At 37.9% G+C, this 19,783-nt stretch overlaps 1 protein-coding gene across 1 annotated transcript; it reads left to right on the top strand.

The window, feature by feature from the left end:
• The first annotated feature begins 3,979 nt into the window (after positions 1-3,979).
• On the top strand, positions 3,980-8,202 carry LOC137652763 (uncharacterized protein DDB_G0279979-like). The gene is made up of 3 exons (XM_068386170.1): positions 3,980-4,024; positions 5,445-5,661; positions 7,904-8,202. Exons 1-3 carry the CDS (start codon positions 3,980-3,982, stop codon positions 8,200-8,202), a joined length of 561 nt encoding a protein of 186 aa, XP_068242271.1.
• Positions 8,203-19,783: the final 11,581 nt, after the last annotated feature.

Below are 19,783 nucleotides of genomic sequence, written 5' to 3'. Positions count from 1 at the left end.
CAATCAACCCCAGCCAGAACAACATTCATTGCCCTCCGGAAGGCATTAGGGGCATTATCAAGACCGAAAATTAACCTTTAAACTGATAGTGACAATTGGTGCTTGAAAAAGATCTTGTAGTTCTTCTTCCCTTTGCGAGAGAAATCTGGTAAAAGCCCCGAACAAAATCTATTTTGGTAAACAATATCATTCCATGCATCTTATCCTATGCATACAATCAGACACCACAGTCACTGGATGAAGTTCTTTAACAGTCCCTTCATTAACCTTCCTATAGTTTATATGTCATGCCGTTTCACACATGACTTTTCACTAAACTCTTACCTTCGTCAATTGTCCTTACCTAAGTTCGGAGGCACCATTCAATTTAGGACAATCGACTTACTCCTGGCTAGCCTATCTATAACAAACCAAGCCTTGACATAGGCTAATGCTGTGTACATCATAGGTATAGGCTAATAATCTGAGCTTTTGCTTAAGGTAACTTGACTCTTGCTGTGGAGAAGGACGGGTCTTCATTTGCAGTGGAGGTTGAGGGAAAGGCTGTTTCCCGGGGGTTTTTTATTCTTACAAAAAGCTTAGTACATGCTCGGTACTCCAAACTGGTACCCTGTAATACAAAGTCTTCGTTTAGGACAGCGATCCTATGTCAAACAACAGACCATTCGTAGCCTAGGCTACACTGTACTCATACCTAACCTACTGGTTACACTGCACAGTTAGCCTGGCAACTCAAAGACTAACTTGATAAATCTGAGAATAATATTACAAATCTTAACTTACGGTTGGTGGCACAGTTCCAACCACATGCAAGCACAGCATAAAGCAGTTTCAATACTGGCAAAATTATTGTACTTTATTTGATATATTTGAAGAAAAAGATAACCACAACAGACAATGTCAAGTGTTATTACAACACATACATGATAACAAGAACAAGTGCATACCTTTTACAAGGGAGAAGGTAAGAATTTCACATAATAATAAGGGGGGAGCAACACCGTTTCCCCTCTACACTGGTTGCTGTCGGCTCGAAGAGTGCGGTCTGAGCTTACCTAGCGCAGCTACGCCCGAGGCTCACACAACTACGCCTCTGTTTACCTTGGCACTCAATCACAAACTCTCGACCACAGACACAACTACTCCTTTGTTACGCCTCTCTACCTCGGCGTATGCACACTCGATCCTACACCATCTCAACTACGTGTGGCTAACATAACATTTTGATGAGATGAAAACCAATTCGTTTATTAAGTCTAAAAATCGTAAATGGAATTACCATTCAGTTAAATGAAGCATTTCTGTCATTACATATACACATACGCAAACTTCCATCAGGCTTTCGTACAGATACAATGGGTTTTTTTTTCAGACACCTTCTCTATGTTCTATTGAAAACATTTGCTCCAATTCGTAACGATGCTCCACTATCTCTTTGGCAATAGACGGCAAAAAAAAAAAAATGCCCCAAACTCTAATGTATGTGGATATCTATGCTAAGATTTTTTTTCAAATTCTGGTAGCTTTGATCACACAATTCTCATCACCGTGAACCAACCGTGTATCACACGATCGTACATACTTCATTTTGTGTATATATTATGCTTGTATCTTTGCTCTTCCCTCGCACTAAAAAGAACCTGAAATAACATATCTGTTTTTCTCATCGGTAACGGTGTCTGTTTTGAACATGAAATTTCTTGTTGCTTTGAGCTTTTGTATATAAAGGAACAACCTTCTCTCGGCCCGTCACATTGGTGACCCCGGAAGTTGACTCGCTCCTCCCGCCTTCTACCCCCCTCGCCCCTCCATCGTTGGTACTATGGCTGCAACTCCCCCATTGAAACTTTCATCATTTGCCTGCGTAAAGGCATTTGCTTGGTTTCAGTGCGCAGAAGTCCAGTTTCGCATCAAGGGCGGGACTCACTCAACCACCAAAGCAGATTATGTTCTCGCGGCGATACCCGAGGACACCTTCCCGGAAATATCCGACTGGCTTTGTGAACACGGAGATACCCCAATAGCGTATGACGCCCTCAAAACATACTTTCTGCAGCAGTACTCGCCGTCGCCAGCCGCCCGTATAGCAAAGCTTTTTCAGCTCTCACAACAACCGTTGGGGGACCAAAGGGCTTCGCTCCCCCTCAGGGAAATGACCAGTATCGCTCACCTGCAACCTGCCGCAGACGGCTCTCCTCCTGAGGTGAACCTACTTCGTGCCCTTTGGATACGCCATTTACCCGGACCTATACGCGCTGCCATACCCGATGTCGATAGTTTACCCATAAAGGACTTGATGACCAAAACCGGCGCCCTTATGGACAGCCACTTCAAGACCTCCATCAACGCCTCCACCCCTGACGAAGAGGACGCCTATTCAACGTCAACTGAAGCCGACGTGAATGCCGTAGGGCATACACGCCTACCCCATGACGTGCCGAAGCGGTGATAAAGCCACCCACCACCCACCAATCGCTCGCGCCCCAACCAACGACTTCTACAGCCACTTACTACCTCCCATCCGCCGCAGTTTTGCTACTACCACTTCAAATTCTGGGCAACCGTGAAGAAATGTGAGATGGATTGTCAGTGGCCAAAAAACGTGTAAGTAGGTCATCGCTCATGAGGGTGGCCTCCTGTGTTTCTAATCTTTTCTTTTTACATGATGCAGGAACAGACGTGCGATTTTTGGTAGACACGGGTGCTTGTCGTTCTCTTTTGCCAAGGGAACTCTTCAGGACACGACGTAGTCTGTTTACGTCTGCCGACGTCCGCTTGGTAGCTGCCAACGGATCTGCAATACCAACATACGGTTACGAGAACCTCACATTATCATTCAGAAACGGTAAATTTAATTGGAAGTTTCTCGTTGCTGACGTCACATTACCAATCCTCAGTGCGGATTTCCTCTCTCATTTCCACCTTCTGGTCGATGTCGCCCACCGATGATTGGTAAACGCAGACTCATACTTGTCGACACCTCTTCAACCCGCTCCCTCCAACCTCGCTCTCCACATCAGCACACCCACGGATGCCTACGCCCACCTCCTCAGGTCATACCCGGAAGTTTTCCGTCCAGAACTTCGCCAAACGACCACGGCTCCTGCCAAGCACGGTATCTATCACCATATCAAGATGACGGGACACCCAGTCTTCGCAAAATTCAGACGTCTGGCGCCGGAACGATTGGCAGCCGCCAAACAGACGTTCACCGAAATGGAGGAAATGGGCCTTTGCCAAAAGGCCTCCAGCCCATGGTCGTCACCCTTTCACATCGTTCTGAAAAAAGACGGCTCTCTCCGTCCGTGCGGGGATCACAGGCCCCCTCCCAAACATTGCCGACGTGACCTCCTACCTGCACAAAGCGAAGGTTTTCTCTAAGCTCGACTTCCTAAAGGGGTATTATTAGGTGCCTATGAACCCAGAAGACATCCCCAAAACTGCCATCACCACTCCGTTTGGTACATACACCTTCAATTACTCCTGTTTTGGCCTTCGTAATACTGGGGCCACGTTTCAACATCTCATGGGGACCTCCCCTTCTGTGTATGTTATGTGGACGACATACTTGTGTTCTCCTCCTCAAAAGAGGAACACCTCCGTCACCTGCGCACCGTGCTCGACTGCCTGCAACAAAATAGCCTTGTAGTCCGGTACGACAAGTGTACCTTTGGTGCCAATGAAGTGTTGTTCTTAGGGCACCACATCACTCATGAAGGAGTCCATCCCCTCCCTGAGAAGGTAGCAGCTGTTCAGGACTTACCCGCCCCCTCGACCGTCAAAGCTCTGCAGGAATTCTTGGGCATGATCAACTATTATCACCGTTTTTTGCCAGCCATTGCCGCCACTCTTGCTCCCCTCTACGCCTCCCTCAAGGGCAAGCCAAAGGTCCTGAACTGGGGTCCCCTTCAAGAAGCGGCCTTCTGCAATGCAAAGAAGGCCCTATCAACCGCTGCGGCTCTCACTTTTCCTATCCCACATGCCCCTCTCCTTCTCTACACCGATGCCAGCGGCGTCGCTAATGGTGCAGTACTCGAACAGGTGGTCAACGGCTCGCCCTGCCCATTGGCCTTCTTCAGCAGAAAACTGTCTAAGGCAGAATCGGGTTATTCTACCTTCGATCACAAATTGCTGGCGGTGCACTTGGCTGTCCGTCACTTTCACCCTTTCTTAGAAGGTACGCCCCTCATCATTCGCACAGACCACATGCCTCTGGTGCACGCCTTCACTCGACAGTCTGACGCCTGGTCCGCCGTCAATGCCGACATCTCTCCGCCGTGGCTGAATACAATTACACCCTTCAATACGTCCATGGGAAAATGAATCCCGTTGCCGATGCCCTATCAAGAAACACGTTGGCTGCCGTTCAACTGGGATTGCATTACAATGCCCTGGCTGAAGCCTAACGACAGGATCCAGAGTATCAAGCATATAGGACATCCTGCACGTCCCTCTGTTGGGAAGACTTTCCCCTTGAAGACTCCAAAACCACCCTCCTCTGTGACGTCAGTATTGGTAGACCGCGACTTGGATTCCTGCTCCCATGCGCCGGCAGGTGTTTGATTTCATTCACGGCCTTTCACATCCCTCGTGCCGTTCTACTGCACAGCTGCTGAAGACGAAGTTCATTTGGCACAGCATTTCTAAGGATGCTAAGGATTGGGTCCGCGTCTGTATTTCTTGCTAAACTCCCAAAGTACATCGACACACGGATTCCGGAGCGGGCACCTTTCCTCAACCTCAGCGTCGTTTTGTACAAATTCATGTCGACGTTGTAGGCCCCCTACCCATATCACAAGGACATCATTACCTGTTTACCGTCATCGACTGCTCCACTCGTTGGCCTGGAGCCATTCCCATGGAAACTGCAACGTCTGCTTCATGTACATCTGCCATACTCTCAGGATGGATTGCAAGATTCGGTATCCCTGAGCATATTACTTCTGACGTGGGTATCACTTTCACCTCTTAATTGTGGACATCATTATCGAATCTCCTGGGCATCACCCTACATCAGACAACGGCCTACAACCCCGCTGCCAATGGAATGGTTGAACGTTTTCATCGCACCCTCAAAGCAGCTTTGATGTCCCACTACAAGGATTCCAACTGGTTTACTCAGCTTCCCTGGGACCTCCTGGGACCAAGGACCACTCCTAAAGACGCCCTCAACGTCTCGGCAGCTGAAATGGTGTATGGCGACCCGTTGGTCGTCCCTGCCGAATTATTTCCTTCTACAACCTCCTCCGACGATCTCCAGCGCATACGTCACGTCGTGGGAAAATTTACTCCATGCCTCCAGACTTACAAGCCCCCAGCGAAGCATCACACACCGACAGACTTGCACTCTGCAACGCACATTCACTCCATGTAGCCAAAGAGAATAACAGAAAGTAATAAAGAGATCCTATTTAACATGAGATAAACCTCCAAACCAAGCACAGACAAACTCCGAAATACCACCAGAAAACACAACAGTAGAATCTGACGAGGAGAAAGAGTCTGTTGAGGAGAAAGAAAAGGAGAATGAAAAGCAAGAAGACCAAAAGGAAAAGGAAGACTCTAAGGAAGTTCCAACAAATACACCAGAAGCAGCAGCAGTAATCCCCAATGCAAAACAACCAAAGGAAAATAACAATAAAAGGGCCAAAAAGAAGGAAAGTAAGAGAGCAGAAGTGTCCCATGAGGAACTAAACATACACATATATGTTTCCAAGGACCAACACCTGTGCCCTAAAAAGACCAAGGACGGGAAAAGAGCAATAACGCTCTTAAGCAATAATCAAGCAAAGGTTACCTGGATACACAGACTTCTTCAAAAATGACATAATCAGCCTGCTAACAGAAAATATTAACAATGACATCACAAAAATGATAGAAATAAGGAAGGTTGAAGTAAAAGAATACAACCAAATTCGCGAAGGAACAACCTGTTAAACTAAAAACACAAGCACATCACGAGCAAAAGGCAATAAGTAGACACAATGGCTTATAATCGTCAATTAATTCAAGGAATCACCATCATTCAACACGTTGCTAAAGCATAGTCAACAAGGAAAATTGCTCTCACAAACACATACGTGAAACTAAACCCAGACATAATACTATTAAACTCCACAAACACTTTAAACGAGGAGCAAATTGAAATTTATACCTATAATTTCTACAAAAAGAATACACAAAACGAAATAAATGCAGGTGTAGCCATTGCAATTAAAACCTCTATCAAGCACAAGCTAGTCAAAATAAAATATTTTAAGAATAGTAACAACATTAAATCCGATCTTTTATATATAAACTATAAAAAATTCAAAACAAACAAGAGGAGAAATAAGATAGAACAGCAATCCTGTTGACTTATTCAATCTAGAAATTCCAGGTCATTATAAAATTTACAAAGCATGTGATGAGAAAGAGGAAGAATTTCTAGTCTTTAATTTTGATTCAAAACAGCTATGCCAAACTAGCGCTAAAGTTATTGGGTCCTTTGACGAGCCAGACTGTACTCCATTGGATCCCTCTCTCTGTTTACGGCTCATTTGTCTTTGCCTACACATACACCAAATAGTCTGGCCTATTCTTTCTCATTTCTCCTCTGTCCTCGCACACCTGACAAAACTGAGAATACCAAACAATTCGTCTTCACTCAAGGGGCAAACTACTCTAATGTAATTGTTTAGTGGCTTCTTTCCTCTTGTACGGGTAGAAGAGACTCTTTAGCTATGGTAAGCAGCTCCTCTAGGAGAAGGACACTCCAAAATCAAACGATTGTTCTCTAGTCTTGGGTAGTGCCATAGCCTCTGTACCATGGCCTTCCACTGTCTGGGATTAGAGTTCTCTTGCTTGAGGGTACACTCGGATCTTATTTCTCCTCTTGTTTGTTTTGAAGTTTTTATAACTTATATATAAATGATCTTATTAAATGTTGATACTGTTCTTAAAAAATTTTATTTTGATTATTTATTACTTCTCTTGTAGCTTATTTATTTCCTTATTTCCTTTCCTTACTGGGCTATTTTCCTTGTTAGAGCTCTTGGGCTTATAGCATCTTTCTTTTCCAACTAGGGTTATATCTCAGCTTGTGATAATAATAATAATAATAATAATAATAATAATAATAATAATAATAATAGACACTTACAATTCAGACATGCTAACAGTACAGATGCAAACCATGAAAGGCCCAATAAACATTAGCTCTATATATCAACCACCCAGCCGACTATTCCTTCCAAACACAGACATTTCTCCACTTATAAACAGTAACGTTCCTACATACATAATAGGAGATCTAAATGCAAGACACCCATTTATAGGTCACCCAGACACAAATACAATAGGAAATGCACTAAATCAACACATAAACAATAATCTTCCAATACATATAGGCCCAATGTTCAACACAATGGCAAACAAACTGCATAAACAATACGCCAGTAGACCTGACATAATACTAGAAAACAATAGAGCACACTTAAACCACAACATATCACCATGACCAATTACAACATCTGATAAAATTCCACATATATTCAAACTCTCAACTAAACCAATAGTCAAAGAAATAAAAGACAGACGCAACATTAGGAAAGCTAATTAGGAAATCTTTACAGATACAATAACCAGGAAAGTTACCACACTGGAATTCGAAATAGAATTAAACAACAGTGAAACCACAACAGAAAACACAATAAACTCAGCAATAAACTAATGGATATCAGACATTTCAGAAACAATAGAAACAGTTTCTCCAATAAAGAGAATAACATACTACCAACACACCCCAGATCACGACTACCTGAAACTACTCACCCAACAATTAAATCACCTACAAAACAACACACATAGATGGATATGGGTAACATACAACTTAATAAGACATATCCAAAATGAAATAATAAAGAATCCAATAGATTAAGCAGAGAAAACTGGAACAACACGATAATCAAACTAGGACAAACATACAAAGACCCAGAGAAATTCTGGGAAAAACTACAAAGATTACTGGGAAAACCAAAAATAGAGATACCATACTTGATCAACAGTAATGGTGATAAAGTAGAATATATGGAAGACCAAATTGAACTATCAACTGAAACATGGGCAAGTACATTCCAAATTACAGACCAAGAAAATGCAAATATTGATAAGGACACAGAAACAGAAGTCTCAACTTCCTACAATAGAATGGGGAAAGAATAAACCCCTATTAAAATCAAGATCTGAAAAGATTGGAAGAAAAAAATTACCTGACAGCTGACATTAAAATATATGAGATACTGAAGGAAGTGGGATCATTTAAACACAAAGCATCAGGTAAAAGTGGTATAAATAAGCTAATGCTATCAAAACTACCAATGGTGGCATGGAGAAGACTCCACCATATTCTAAACCTTACTCTCTTAATAGGATACTTCCCAAAACCAAACAAAGAAGGAATTCTCATACTTCCTCCCAAACCCGGAAAAGACCCAAAACGACCAGCAAACAGTTGACCAATTACACTGCTGAAAGTGCCGGGAAAAATGTTTGATAAAAAATCATACGCACAAGACTAGCAAATTCTTGAAAAGTAACAATAAATTATACAAACATGAACACAGTTTCAGGACAGGGAGAAGTACTGAAACAGCCCTTATGGCAATTTATGAAACTATAGCCATGAACCAACTAAATAAAAAACACCATTGCAATATAATCTGCTGAGACATTTGATAAAGTATGGCATGACGGCCTAAAATATAAAATACTCCAACTAGAACTGCCAATGATAATGAAAAAACTCTCGAGGTACATTAAAGAGAACTGTCAGAATACGAAGCAGTGATGGAAAACTGGGTGAGATAATAGATATAAAAAGTGGGGTACCACAGGGGGCCACACTATCCCCCACTTTTTATTATCTATACAGCAGATATGCCAACCAACCCCCGATATGCCATAAATTATGCCTATGCAGATATCATCACACAAGTAATAATGCACACTTCAAATGCCAAAAGAACAATGAAAATGGAAACCGAAGGAGAGATCAAAAGAATAAAGGATTACGAAAATAAGTGGAAAAAAAGAAATAAGCAGCAATAAATTCCAACTCTTATCGGTACCTAAAGCAAACCAGCTCCAGTAACAGTAAACAACATAGATATTCCATTCAATAACGAAGTTAAAATCCTTGGTCTTTTTACTAAAAGAATTGTCATAAGCTGTCATATTAAACAAAAGCTCCAACTGGCAAAACACAGAAACTAGGCATTAAAACGCTTCAAACTATTGGATAAAAACATAAGAAATAATCTCTATAAAAGCCTGATAAGACTTCCATTTGAATATCCAATAGCACCAGCATGCACAATGGCTCAATTAAAGATGAAAACTCCGCAAAAATTCCAAAATGGAACCTTAAGAAACGTTCATGGCCATAACCAAAACCATAATAATAATAATAATAATAATAATAATAATAATAATAATAATAATAATAATAATAATAATAATAATAATAATAATAATAATGATGGCAATAACAAGAACAACAGCAACAACAACAATAATAATTATGAAAACAACGGAATATTCCATTATATATATACAATCTTGAATCAGTTAATGTCAGGTGTCACAGAAGGGCCACATAAGCCTGGGAAAGATTCAGAAACATTTACCCAGAACTTGCAAGACAGGTGAGGAAATTTACAGACAACCAAAACGAGCATTCCTGGTGGAAAAGGATAGCTCCTTTCATTGCTCAGGACGAACCAAATCCATAGTAAAAAAGAAAAAAAGAAAATAGAAAAAGATAAATAAATAAATAAAAATAGTAAATAAACATAGGCAAATAAACAAACCCTAGAAAAGGAATAATCATGAAAACACAAGTCCCATGGAGGCTGGCAACAGAATCACCTCCTGCTAGTCTAAAAGTCATGAAGTTGACACAATAAACCAACAAAAAAAAAGCTGTTAAGTCTGCCCCAAATCTTTTCACCGCCCAGTGTACTTCATTTTAACACTTTCTCCTCCAATCCTTCCAAAATCCCAATTCGACCCATCAACTCCCCCACCTATCCTATCCCCCCATACTGCACTGCACTCCATACACACACAAACACACACACTCACACGAGGATTCACCCAGCTGAACCCTCTTACTACTTACTTTCCGAAACATCTTGGCATAGATAGGTAGTAGGTTGGCCAGGGCACCAGCCACCCGTTGAGATACTACCGCTAAAGAGTTATGGGGTCCTTTGACTAGCCAGACAGCACTACATTGGATCCTTCTCTCTGATACGGTTCTTTCCCTTTACCTACACATACACCGAATAGTCTGGCCTATTCTTTTCAGATTCTCCTCTATCCTCATACAACTGACAACACTGAGATTTCCAAATAATTATTCTTCCCCCAAGGGGTAACTATTGCACTGCAACTGTTCAGTGGCTACTTTCCTCTTGGTAAGGGTAGAAGAGAATCTTTTGCTATGGTAAGCAGCTCTTCTAGGAGAAGGCCACTCCAAAATCAAACCATTGTTCTCTAGTCTTGGGTGGTCTTCCACTGTCTTGGGTTAGAGTTCTATTGCTTGAGAGTATACTCGAGCACACTATTCTATGCAATTTCTCTTTTTTTTTTTTTTTTTTTCTTTTTGTTAAAGTATTTATAGTTTATATCGGAAATGTTTATTTCAATGTTACTGTTTTTAAAATATTTAATTTCTCCTTGTTTCCTTTCTTTACTGGGCTATTTTCTCTGTTGGGGCCCCTGGGCTTATAACATCTTGCTTTTCCAACTAGGGTTGTAGCTTAGCAATTGATAATATAATAATAATAATGTAATTCCTTCTTCTTACATATACTTGTGACATGCCCATCTACATCACATTCGATACACTTGCCATGTGGCTCTTTGTACATCCTTGCATAATTCCCTTCCTTACCACAATCATCGAAATCACACTTGTACGATGATGAATACCTGGTTTATGATGTACGAGAGATCTAGAATAGTTGAAGGTGTTGATAGTGCGAGATTGGACATGATTGCTTGGAAGCCGAGGTCATACAAAACCATTCCTCCAAAACAAGCAGAGCTGAAACAGTATATGAAGCGTCCTACCTACCAGGAGGGTTGCACTTGAGGCCGCCAGCCGTACGTCAACCAGAAAAGCATGCTATTGCCTACTGGGGATGGACTAAGAAAGGTGATCTATGGCACATCACGTGGACAGAGTTTTCATCCATTGCAGAGAGTGGCCAGCAGCTGAGCAAGTTCAGATGCATGTCGTAATGCTGCAGTTGAGATACTACTGCTAGAGAGTTATTGGATCCTTTGACTGGTCAATTTGAATCCCTCTGTAGTTATGGCTCATTTTTCCTTTGCCTGCACATACACTAAATGGTGTGGCTTATTCTTTACACGTTCTCCTCTTTCCTCATACGCCTGATACTAAGATAATAGAAAAAAATTCCTTCACTCAGGGGATTGACAACTGCACCGTAATTGTTCAGTGGCTACTTTCCATTTGCTAAGGGTAGAAGAGATTCTTTAGCTACGGTAAGCAACTCTTCTATGAGAATGACACTCGAAAATCAAACCATTGTTCTCTTGCTTTGGGTAGTGTCATAGTCTCTGTACCAAGGTCTTCCACTGTCTTGGATTAGAGTTTTCTTGCTTAAGGGTGTACACACGTACACTATCCTATCTTTTTCCTTATTTTCTTTCCTCACTGGGCTATTTTCCATTTTGGAGACCTTGAGCTTATAGCATCCAGCTCTTCCAACTAGGGTTATAGCTTAGCTAATAATAATAATAATAATAATAATAATAATAATAATAATAATGCTTTGGTCTGATCTACACAGCACTGTGTAACTGCAGATGTGAGGTTTAGAAACGTTGTAGTATATTCATCCAAGCAGCAAGACAATGTGTGGCAAACAAGTATAGGCCTACTGCCTACATATACATTCCATAATTTATTAGACTGATGTCTATAATATGATTCCAGTACTAATGTTATGGTACAAAGAAGCTAGTGAGTTCGTACATGATTCCAAATTCAGATTCTATATAGTGAAAAATGTATGCTTTGACACCAAGATTATTCAGATAGGACAATTCTTTGCCATTTTATTGTAAAATTCAATATTTCTGTATATTCAATAGTATCCATTTTGAAAATTGGTCGCTAACGGGTTTTTAGCAAAAGAGCAATCCAAGAGGAGTAGGGGTGCCAACTGTGATGCATGTTTCTGGAGGTGAAAGATTGTTACAGTTATCTGCTCAACAAACAAGCGAAAAATTTAAATTATAACAAATCAATTTTATTATTTGCAACCACGCCAAGTAAAGATAAGATAATATATACTGACGAATGAATAATTGGTACTTCCAAAATGAGAGTGAATAGAATAAATCCAGCATTCATAGAAATTTGCTTCCCCCTCTGCAGTAAAAAGAAATAACTCAAAACAATCACCAGTGTCCTTTTCTTTTGGCAAAACAAAACAATGTAGATATGAGAAAAACGTAATAATTTAATACTCCACATCTTGATGTTCTCATAATTTCCAGTGTTATACAGAAATCACTAGATGTAGGGACAGAGAAGGCAGAAATATGGGACTGAAAATGAATATGAGTAAAACTAAGATAATGTTCAATGAAAATGCAGACAACAAATAAGGGTTACGGACCTCTAAAGATTGTTAATGAATATGCGTACTTAGTAAGTGTTTCCCCAGGACATGAGATCGAAATTAAAAGAAAGATAAGCATGGATTGGAGAGTTTTTGGTAAACAAAATGAGATTATACAAAGTAAATTGCCACTTTCTTTAAAAAGAAAAGATGGCCCTACCAGTATTAATTCGTGCATCATAAACCTGAAGCCTTACTAAAGCCTGAAAACATATGCTAGTTACAACTTAGAGAGCTATGGAAAGAGTAATGATGGGAATAACATCAAGAGACAGATGAGTAGCATGGACACGAGAGCAAACTAAAGTAGATGACATTCTAGCAACATGTAAGAAAAAGGAATGGATATAGGAGGGACATATAACGAAAAGGACAGATAATAGATGGGCATTAAGAATAACAGAATGGGTCCCTACAGCCTTGTAGCATTCTGTTTTTCCAACTTGTGTCGTAGCTTGGTTAGTAATAATAATAATCTGCAGACACCTTCAATGACATTATCCTTCTAATATACATATAAAAATACTTATCAACAGTATGTCGAACCCCCAACATGCACGTAATGAAATGTGCTTGAAATGCTGGAAATTAAATCCTTTTACCTAACATTTATTAATCTAGTACTTTTCCGGGGCTTTTTCTACCTCCTTCTAACATTTCCAAACTATACCGTCTAAAGGAGCGTAACGTCCTCTACGCTTTCCACACAACCAAACTATTTCGAATCACTTAGAATCACTTGTTTACCTATGCTTAGAAACTGAACATATAAAACATATGATCATCGCTCAAGCCCCTCTCCTCCCAAGTAAAACCTTTAGTAGTTAGACAATGGCTGTTAATTTCTTAGCAAGTAGGCCTATGTGCTTCCCAAATACCACATCCTCACTTCACAGGAATAGTAAGGTCATGGGCCAGGAAACTTTACTATGCTCCACGGTGCCCAGGACCAATATGTACAAATCCTGAACTGAGCTATTACTTTCCGCCATGGATCGCCACATTTCTCATCTTTCATACCTTCCTTCAATATATAAACTAAAGAAAAAAATTAACTAAACATTTTCAATATTTTTCCTTTCAAAAAAAACTAGATATTCACATCTCACCTACCTATAGAATGAATTGTACATTTGACTTCCATTGATGTGCCTCCTCTCTTCCAAGTCTTTTGCATACACTTCATTACATTACTTATTCTATAGAATTTCCCCTCCCTCATCCTATCTTCATCTATTAAATGAATTTCGAAATACCTTTATAGATCAAATGTTTCAATTCTTTTACAATTCATCTTCCGAATTTCCATATACACTCATTACCTTACTCATAACCACTTTCATTTTCAATTTTCACCTCTTACAGTCACTTTTCAGTTTTTTCATTCAATTCTTTAAAAATGGTGTTTATTATCCACGACACTGAATCATCTGTATACACTGCCACTTCACTCTCCATGAATGGCTTATCACGGTCTTCCACAACATTACACATACTGTATATCTAGAATCCTCTCACATTACTTCATCTATGAAGAGATGAAAATTCATGAGGATATAGTGCACTGTTGTCTCAGACCCACTTTTACTACAAACAATAATTTTTTTCTTTAAATAATCGACACGTTTCGTTTTCATCATGGAAAGTTTTTACCGTTCTCCAAAAAAGTATAAACTATACTAACATTCTCCATAATATGTATACAAAAATCCTATTATAGGTTCTTTTCAGAATTCCATGTATGTCATATTCACTTTTTCTATTTACCCTTAACATTTTCATGAAACAGTTTCATACCATATTCTAGTGTTTAAACACAGACTTTCCTCCCCCATATATCCTTTTATTATTTGCATCACTTAACAATTAAAAAATAATACTAAAACCTTCTCTAGTATACGTTTTGAAACTTTACTTATACTTTCTAGTTAACCTAATACATTTACATTTATGCAAAGGAACAATTCTGCTCTCATTCATCTCATTGTAGCATCATCCCATCCAAGAATATCTTACGAATCCTGGTCAGCCAATCAATCGCATTTTCCCCATAGTTAACTCATGATGCCTCTCAAATTTTTAACCTGATTTGCTCTTAATATCCTAAAATTCCGTTAACAAATCACGACTTACTAACAAAACTCTTCCGTCCGCACAATTCAATAGATCTTACAAATAATCTTTATATTAACCAATGAATGTGTTTTTCAGACAGTGTCTTGCATTTTTTCATAAAAATAATAAATTAAAAATAAACTAATATTCCTTTTCTATTCTGAATGATGATATATTCAGAACTAAGCTGCTGGCGATGCAAAATTGATGAGACTTAGGGAAAGTTTCTTATAACATAAATTCCGCCAAAACAGCAATAATAATAATAATAATAATAATAATAATAATAATAATAATAATAATAATAATAATAATAATAATAATAATAATAATAATAATCGTATCAGACGGTAGGCAAATGTCATACACCTGCTGTAGTTTACCCATTACACTATATATAGAAAATGAAAATCTGTTTGTCAAAGAAAATGTACTCTATGGCTAGACTTGTATAGATTACGGCTATGCGTGTATTTTGAGAAATACTTCTTTAGAGAATGTTTTAAAAAGATGTAAAACAATCAATCAGATTTGAAAGTAGGTTAAAAACATATCATTTATTTTAATGTCTTTGATTTTTTTTTCCATTTCAAGCGTATATACTTTTTATTCTTTGTATTGAGAACTCCTGTAGGTTGCATTATTTTAATTTAATTTTTCAAGTTAAAGTCCCAAAAGTGTAGTATTATACTTTCAAAAACTAAGTTAAAAATGGGAGGAATACTAATCCTCTTATCATTATTTTATATGCTTATCTCTTTGATGCCAAGACAAAGTAAATCCATAGAATATTCATCCTAGGTAAGCCTACATTCGTATCATTCATGAAATAACATCTTAAAATTATTGTGACTTCTTATAAGTAATTTATTATATATAATGATATACACTTGAATTTATAATTAATTAGGTCTTGGTCAGATAGCTGTAGCCCATTAAAACAAATGACGCTAGGACATTAATCCCAAAAGCAATTGTATGCTGAAAAGCTGCTACTGAAATATTCAGTTTATATGTTTTATTTTAGTAAGCTGTAAACAATACGAGAAGATTCAGTTCTCCGTGGATACATTACTCTCCTTAAAACAGTGAAACATCATACCATTAATTGTTGCGTTACTTTGGGAAGCTATCAAAGTACCTAAATAGGGATTGCATCAATGCTGATATAGTCATTTCATCGACTGCACAGTCGCACCCCTCCTGTTTCAAATACTTCCCCATCCTCGTGTATAGAGATGCACACCAAGAAAACATAGTTAATCATTCATTATTTAATAGTTTTTTTTTTTTTTACTACAACTTCACAGCATTGTTTTTTTTTGTATAACCGTCACTCATTGTGTTTACAGGTTTTGCACTTATTTGTTGTTTTATTTGAACAACTGAATTTTGATATGCATCACTTACAAACTCACATCCCTTCTAATCGATTGTATCTTTTCCCCGATAAATATGTCAGGATAGAATGCAGAACCATAATAGATTCATAGTTAATAAACTCGAAGAGTCATATCCATATTGCACATACAGAGAAAGATTATATTCTTGTGAAGCCCCAATGATAACCACGGCATCCTTATGAAGGACTGTATTTCTACGGATAACGATTAGATTCATATAAAAAGTAACCTGATACCAACTTTGGTCAAGGTAACAGAGCTGATTAAATCAGAAAAGAAGAAAGGTAGCAATAGTACGTGCTATATCATTATTATTATTATTATTATTATTATTATTATTATTATTATTATTATTATTATTATTATTATTATTATTATTATTATTATTTCTAGCTAAGCTACAACCCCAGTTAAAAAAAGGAGGATGCTGTAAACCCAAGGGCTCCAACAAAGAAATAGTCCTGTAAGAAAAGGAAATAAGGAAATAAATAAACTATATGAAAAGTGATGAATAATTAAAATAAAATATTTTGAGAACAATAACAGCATTAAGAAAGATCTTTCATATATAAACTATAAGATACTTATGTCAGCGTGTTCAATATACAAATATTTGCTACTAGTTTGAACTTTTGAAGTTCCATCGATTCAACTCCCTGATTAGGAAGATCATTCCACAACTTAGTCACAACTGGAATAAAACTTTAAGAATACTGTGTAGTATTGAGCCTCATGATGGAGAAGGCATGACTATTAGAATTAACTGCATACCTAGTATTACGAATAGGACGGTACTGTCCAGGAAGATCTGAATGTAAAGGATGGTCAGAATTATAAAAAATCATATGCAACATGTATAATGAACTCATTGAACGATGGTACCAGAGATTAATATCTAGATTAGGAATAAGGAATTTAATAAACCGTAAGTTCCTGTCCAACAAATTAAGATGATATTCAGCAGCTGAAGACCAGAAAGGTGAACATTTTTTTTTTTTTTTTTTTTTTTTTTTTTTTTTTTTTTTTTTTTTTTTTTAGTTGAAGAGGACATAGACCTAATATGTTTCCCAAACGTAAATTTCATGTCGAGAATCACACATAAATATTTAAAAAAGAGCCGTAGGCTACAGAGTTAAAGAAACATTATCAATGCTGAGATCCGGATGCAGAAGACTTACTTACAATCATACAGTGGGTTTTGTTAGGATTCAACTTCATGCCTCATAATGTGTACTATGCACTAATTTTAGTTAGATCTCTATTAAGGGATTCAGCAACCCAAGATTCAGGAGATGAAATTGATGCAAAGGGAGAAGCATCATCTGCATATGCAACGAGCTTGTTCCTAGGCCAAACCACATGTCATGTGTGTATAGTATGAAAAGTTATGGGCTGAAAACATAATCCTGAGGAATACCAGGTATCACATTTTTATACTGACTATGATGCCCATCAAAACAACTCTTTGGAATCTATTACTTAAAAGTTCGATAATTATAATAAAGAGAGACCCACCCACTCTCAACTGTTTGAGTATGAAAACAAGGGCCTCTTGACCAACACGGTCTAAGGCAGCACTAAAATTAAGGCCAATCATACGAACTTCCTGCCTGCAATCAAGGGCTTTCTATGCAGCACTGGAGATTAATTTTTTCATCTAACCCAATCGTTGGTAGTCCTATTACTATACATAAGTGACACTTCCAAGCTTTCTAATTATATGGATATTGATTAACGCTGTTGACACATCTTACCAATAAGTTAAAGAATATCTTGTTGTTAATATATTTCTCGTTGCTAAATTTTCTTTAATGAAAATTGACTAAGGGATGGCTGATCTTCTATGAATAAGAAATTACATTACCAGAATGTATTTACTACTTTTCAAATGATGTAAAAGTTTTTCAGCAAATCCGCCTGCTTCTCCATTTGTAGATGGGTAATTAGTTACTGAAATTTACTGTATTCCATTTACATTTAGAAATTTCCTAAACTCTTGTGACCATGTGTTCCAAAAATAGGCACGAGTTCTCTTATAATTGCAATTGACGTTGTTAACTACATTAGAATTACTTCTAGCCACTTACTATATGCATCAATACTATGAATCCTGAATTATCTAAAAATGGACCAGCAAAATATATGTTCAAACGTTGCCATGCATACCTTGGCTATTCCATAAGGCATTTTGCTGCTCCGGAGCTTTCTGTTAAAGTCTTGAAAAAATCAAAAGCATTCTCATAGTCTTTAAAAGCCTCTTCTCTTGGTTGATTAGTCTAGCTGTCTTTTTATTCGGTATAATATCATATTTGTAAATGTAAAGCCCAGTAGCTACTCTACCCACACTAAATAAGACTTGGCAACTGAGTTAACATTAATTTTCTCTGGCGACCAGTATGCATTTCAAATAAATTTATAATTGTAAGTGAACTTGAAATCACCGCTCTTAAGCTTTTCAAATACATTTCATTCCAAAACATTTTATATGACTTCAAATTCTCTTTATTCGCGCCCAAAAATCTTCCTGCCATTAAACTGCATTACTTTGGAAAGCACTAGGTCTTCCCTGGTACACTTTGCTGTAACTGATAAATTACATGAATATTTTGAAAGGACAGTTATCATGTTCTTCTGGAGCTTTGCCTAATGGTAACCTTGACAATGCACCTATCTTACCAATATTCATTGTTTCTTTATGACCAAGGGTATAATCATACGCTGTTAACTAAATGGCCCATAGTTGCAGTCTCGCGGCTACTTATGTAGATGAAGTTCCGTTTAGACAAAAAAAAAAAAAAGGATAAAAAAAATGTATGGCCCGTCACCAATAAGGGATTTTGATATCATAGCGATAACTTTCCAATAAATTTATTTCATAAACCAATACTAATTTTTCCTACTGCATTTGTGCTATTTCTGTGAGTTACGTTATCTCACCCATTCCCCAAAATCCATGGATTCTTAATACAAGAAAACAATAAAAACTTACAGATAAAAAAGAACAAGTCAAATTAAATTGATTAATTAGTATCATTATCATTATTATTATTATCATTAGCCAAGCTACAACCACAGTTGGAAAAGTAGGATGGTAGGGCTTCACCAGGGAAAGCCACCCAGTGCGAAAAGGAAATAGAGAAATAACGAATAAACCATCGTTGAGAAATTATGCAAAATATAAAATGTAATAAGATTTGTAACGCTGTTGAAATAGATCAGTCATGTATAAACTATGAGATTAGACTGATGTAAATCTGTTCATCGGAATACCATTTTCAACAAGTTTGAATTTCTGAAGTTCTACCAATTCTACCACTAGATCAGAAAGATCACTCGACAATCTGGAATAAAACTTCTAGAATACTGCGTAGTATTGAGCATTATGATGGAGAAGCCTAGGCTGTTAGAATTTACTGCATACTTAGTACTACATACAGGATGGTACAGTCTGGAAAGATCTGAATGCAAAGGATGGTCAGAATTATGAAAGATCATGGATAAGGAATTTGATAGACTACAAGTGTTTGTCCAACTAATTAAGAAGAGAGTTAGCAGCTGAAGATCAGA

The sequence above is a fragment of the Palaemon carinicauda genome, chromosome 14 (genome assembly GCF_036898095.1).
Source record: "Palaemon carinicauda isolate YSFRI2023 chromosome 14, ASM3689809v2, whole genome shotgun sequence".
In the NCBI taxonomy this organism is placed as follows: domain Eukaryota; kingdom Metazoa; phylum Arthropoda; class Malacostraca; order Decapoda; family Palaemonidae; genus Palaemon; species Palaemon carinicauda.
Note: the sequence above shows the minus strand (reverse complement) of the source record. Positions and strands in the feature narration are given on the sequence as shown.